Source organism: Panthera tigris, chromosome B2, assembly GCF_018350195.1.
Source record: "Panthera tigris isolate Pti1 chromosome B2, P.tigris_Pti1_mat1.1, whole genome shotgun sequence".
Lineage (NCBI taxonomy): Eukaryota > Metazoa > Chordata > Mammalia > Carnivora > Felidae > Panthera > Panthera tigris.
The window spans coordinates 1,118,680-1,123,411 of record NC_056664.1 but is presented as its reverse complement, the minus strand read 5'-3'; the positions used below and the strand labels follow the sequence as shown (position 1 = coordinate 1,123,411).

The following is a 4,732-nucleotide window of genomic DNA, read 5'->3' as shown; positions in this document are numbered from 1 at the left end:
TCCACACTTCAGCCAGCAGGAACAGGAGGGAGGAGGGTGAGAATAAATACCTTCTTATTAGATAAGATAAGCCATGAGTTCCACACATTTCACTCCTCACATTATGTTAGTGGAGGCCAGTCTCAGAGATATGATATGCCACATGGTGACCCTGCAGCAGTTAAAACTTGAAGCAGAAAGTGGAATGAATAAGGGTGGGTAGTTGGTCTCCACCACAAAGTCCCCATTGGCAGTATCAAGTGGATGTACGGGGGTGTCTGGGAAGAAAAAAATCAGTGTCCAGTGTAATCCTACATAAAAATATTCTAGGTGAAATATATTCTTAGTACTTAGTACATATCTCTATTACTGTACTTAAGCACATTTAATCATTATATGTTTACTTATCTGTAGTCCCAGATTAGTCTTGAAGCATTTTAAGTGTATGAATTGAAGTTCCTTTATGTATCTGTATCTCTATCTCCTATAATTTTGGTGTACTTCCTACTTATTTACAAATCGGAACTTGGTACAATTCTTGGTACAAGATAGACACCCAGTAAGTGTTCCTTACAGAAATGAATTGACTCATCTTCTGTTGGTAAAGGTCAGTGTTATTTCCTTACTTCTGTTCCATCTAACTCATGACTTTGCTGACCATTTTCGTTCACACAGTATTCTCTTTACTGCACTCTTCACATCTTTGTTTCTTAAAGTGTAGATCAGAGGGTTAAGGGTGGGTGTGACGATTGTGTAAAATAGTGTAAGGAACTTCCCTTCATCTTCAGATGTGCTATTCTGTGGCTTCATGTACATATAAATGATTGTTCCATAAAACAGAGTTACTACTGTGAGGTGGGAACCACATGTATTAAGGACCTTATGCCACCTTGCTGTTGACTTTATCCTCATGACAGCTTGAGTGATAATTGTATATGAGATGAAAATTATTGATAGAGGTGCTAGAAGAAATATCACTCCAAGAGCAAAGACAACAATCTCAATTACTTTTGAGTAGACACAAGCCATCTTGAGCAAGGCTGGCATCTCACAGAAAAAATTATCCACCTCCCGGTGCCCACATCTTGGCAACTTCAAAGTCAAGGAACAAACAATTAAGGCACTGCCAAGACCACCTAACCAGGCGGTGAGCACCATCTTCTGGCAAAGCTGAGGGTGCATTAATACTGTGTAGTGAAGAGGTTGACAGACAGCAGCATAGCGATCATAGGCCATCACAGCCAAGAGAAGACATTCTGTGGCTCCCAAGTCAAGGGCAAAAAAGAATTGGAGCACACACCCTCCATAGGTAATAGACTTTGTTGGACCCCATAGATTTACCAGCATCTGTGGGATAATGCTAGTTGCATAACAGAGATCCAGAAAAGACAAATTGGATAGGAAGAAATACATGGGAGTATGGAGCTGGCTGTCTAGGTTAGATACAAGGATGATGGCTGTGTTTCCTACTAGAGTCATAATATAGAAGACAAAGACAACCCCAGAGATTATGTGTTCTAATTGGGGCAGATCAGAAAACCCCAGCAGGATGAAGTCTGTAGTGGAACTTTCATTATTTGTGTCCATGACTCCTCATGAAGGTCTAGAGGTCAATACCCTGGTAACAAAAAATAGCATCACTTTAGGTAGAAATAAAATGTCTAAAGTCTGCATGAGTATCCCACATTCACTTGTTTGTGTGCTCTCTCCTTTTGGAATATTTCTTTTAACACTGTATTCAATGACCATAGCTTCCCTGTGTTTATTCATAACCAGAGTGATTCTAAAAATAATATGCTAGAGGCTCTCCAGAACATGGCGGCATATTAGGATGCTGGTCTCACCTTGTCTGGCTGGTCACTTAGATTCCACCTACATCTGCCTAAATAACCCAGAAAACCACCAGAAGACTAGAAGAATGGACTCTCTAGAGCCAAGCATAGACAAGAGGCCCATGGAAGAGGGTAGGAAGGGAGGAGAGGTGGTGCGTGATACACGGACTGGCAGGAGGGAGCTGGGGTGTGTAGGGGCAGCCCTCCCAGCAAGGCAGAGCTGCTGAAGTCTGGCTTGAAAAGAGGAGGGGCTGGACTGCGTGAGTCCTTACAGCCAGCAGGACTTAACATCTGGAATGTTAAAAGTCAACAGCTCTGCTCTTGGGGAGCAGGGAGGGTGAGAGGATGCCAGGAGAGACAGTTGTTGAGCCCTGGAAGACAGAATGCAGCTCAGCAGGGGAACAAAGGCCCTGGCACGTGCCATTTCCCTCTCCCATGCCCCAGGTGAAATTCCAAAGGGAACCATTTCCTGTCACCAAACTTGCTTGCACTGTGCAAATGTCCAATGCTGGGCTTCTGTGGATCCATCTCTTTGAAAGTCCTGCCTCCCTCCTGGTGCTGCAGGGCCACTCCCGCAGGGGACCATCAACAGCAAAGTGAGCTAAGCCTACCCCTCCTGCCCCTGTGCAACCTGCTGATCCACCCCAGCTAATACACCCTTGGCCAGATCCCATCAAAGCAGCACCACAAGCCTGGCAGTGTGCAAATAGCCCAGACAGGGGCCACACCACTCCACAGTGAGTCCTGTCCCTGGGAGAGGGGAAGATAAGGTACACACCAGTCTCACTGTAGCCCCAATGGTGGAATGGAAAAACATTCTGTGCTCATGATTGGGAGAATAAATATTGTTAAAATGTCAATACTACCCAAAGCAATCTACACATTCAATGCAATCGCAAACAAAATTGCGCCAGCATTCTCAAAGTTAGAACAAGCTATCCTAAAATTTGTATGGAACCACAAAAGACCCCGAATAGCCAAAGTAATATTGAAGAAGAAGACCAAAGCGGGAGGCATCACAATCCCAGAATTTAGTCTCTACTACAAATCTGTAATCATCAAGACAGCATGGTATTGGCACAAAAACAGACACATAGACCAATGGAATACAATAGAGACTCCAGAATTAGTTCCACAGAAGTACGGCCAACTAATCTCTGGCCAATGGAAAAAAGACAGTCTCTTTAACAAATGGTGCTGGAAGAACTTGACAGCAACATGCAGAAGAATGAAACTAGACCACTTTCTTACACCATTGACAAAAATAAACCCAAAATGGATGAGGGACCTGAATGTGAGACGGGAAACCATCAAAAAATATCCAAAAGGAGTAGGGAAGAAAGGAGGAAAAACCTCTCTGACCTTAGCCACAGCAATTCTTACTTGACACATCTCCAAAGGGAAAGGAATTACAAGCAAAGATGAACTATTGGGACTCAAGAAGATAAAATCTTCTGCACTACAAAGGAAACAATCAACAAAACTAAAGGCAACTGACGGAATGGGAAAAGATATTTGCAAATGGCATATCAGACAAAGAGCTAGTATTCAAAATCTAGAAAGAACTCACCAAATTCCACACCCAAAAAACAAATAATCAAGTGAAGAAATGTGCAGAAAACATGAGTAGACACTTCTCTAAAGAAGACATCCGGATGGCCAACAGGCACATGAAAAGATACTCTTCATCAGGGAAATACAAATCAAAACCACACTGAGATACCACCTCACGCCAGTCGGAGTGGCTAAAATGAACAAATCAGGAGACTATAGATACTGGTGATGATGTGGAGAAATGGGAACCGTCTTGCACTGTTGGTGGGAGTGCAAACTGGTGCAGCCACTCTGGAAAACATTGTGGAGGTTCCTCAAAAAATTAAAAATAGATATACCCTATGACCCAGCAATAGCACTGCTAGATACAGTGGGATCTGTATCTAGCAAGGGATACAAGAGTGCTGGGATACAAGAGTGCTGATGCACAGGGGCACTTGTACCCCAATGTTTATAGCAGCACTTTCAACAATTGCCAAATTATGGAAAGGGTCTAAATGTCCATCAACTGATGAATGGATAAAGAAATTGTGGTTTATATACACAATGGAATACTACTTGGCAATGAAAGAATGAAATATGGCCTTTTGTAGCAACATGGATGGAACTGGAGATCGTTATGCTAAGTGAAATAAGTCACACAGAAGAAGACAGATACCATATGTTTTCATTCTTATGTGGATCCTGAGAAACTTAACAAAAGACCATGGGGGAGGGGAAGGAAAAAAAATTAGAGAGGGAGAGAGCCAAAGCATAAGAGACTCTTAAAAACTGATAACAAGCTGATGGTCTTTGGGGGGTGGAGAGAGGGGAAAGTGGGTGATGAGCATCGAAGAGGGCCCCTGTTTGGATGGGCACTGGGTGTTGTATGGAAACCAATTTGAAAATAAATTTCATATTAAAAGAAAAAAATAAAAATAATAAAAATAATACGATAATTGCAATCACACTAAATTGTAAACAATTGAAAAGGCTTAATATACTACAACACTTAGGGTTCTCTGTATTTTGGGTAAGCAATAAATCCATAAAGTTAATGACATAAGTTAGGAGTAGGATATATTTAGAGCTGTTCCTTCTTGAAATTATGACATTAGATCACTTGACATGACAAGTTTTCCCTTATCAAAGGAGTGGAGTTTAAGGTAAAAAGGTAAATAACCTACTATTTTTGGATAAGCTGCACCATTTGGTAGGAAAATCACTTTCCACATTCATGTCCAAATGTCTGCATTCCAGCTATTATCATCACCACCAGCATCACCACCAACCTCTCCTCATATTTTCACTCCTATTCAACCCTGCAGACACTGATATTTCTGAATCAATTTTGGTGTTCCTCACTGTACTGCTCTTTTTTGGTGCTG

The 4,732-nt window shown here is 41.9% G+C and overlaps 1 protein-coding gene across 1 annotated transcript; it reads right to left on the bottom strand.

Moving 5' to 3' along the window:
* Positions 1 to 621: 621 nt before the first annotated feature.
* On the bottom strand, positions 622 to 1,566 carry LOC102963770 (olfactory receptor 2W1-like). Its single transcript, XM_007085938.1, has one exon. It carries the CDS (start codon positions 1,564 to 1,566, stop codon positions 622 to 624), a length of 945 nt encoding a protein of 314 aa, XP_007086000.1.
* Positions 1,567 to 4,732: the final 3,166 nt, after the last annotated feature.

What these genes read in the sequence shown, in the direction of transcription:
- LOC102963770 (XM_007085938.1), bottom strand. Translation starts at nt 1,566, where the DNA reads ATGGACACAAATAATGAAAGTTCCACTACAGACTTCATCCTGCTGGGG.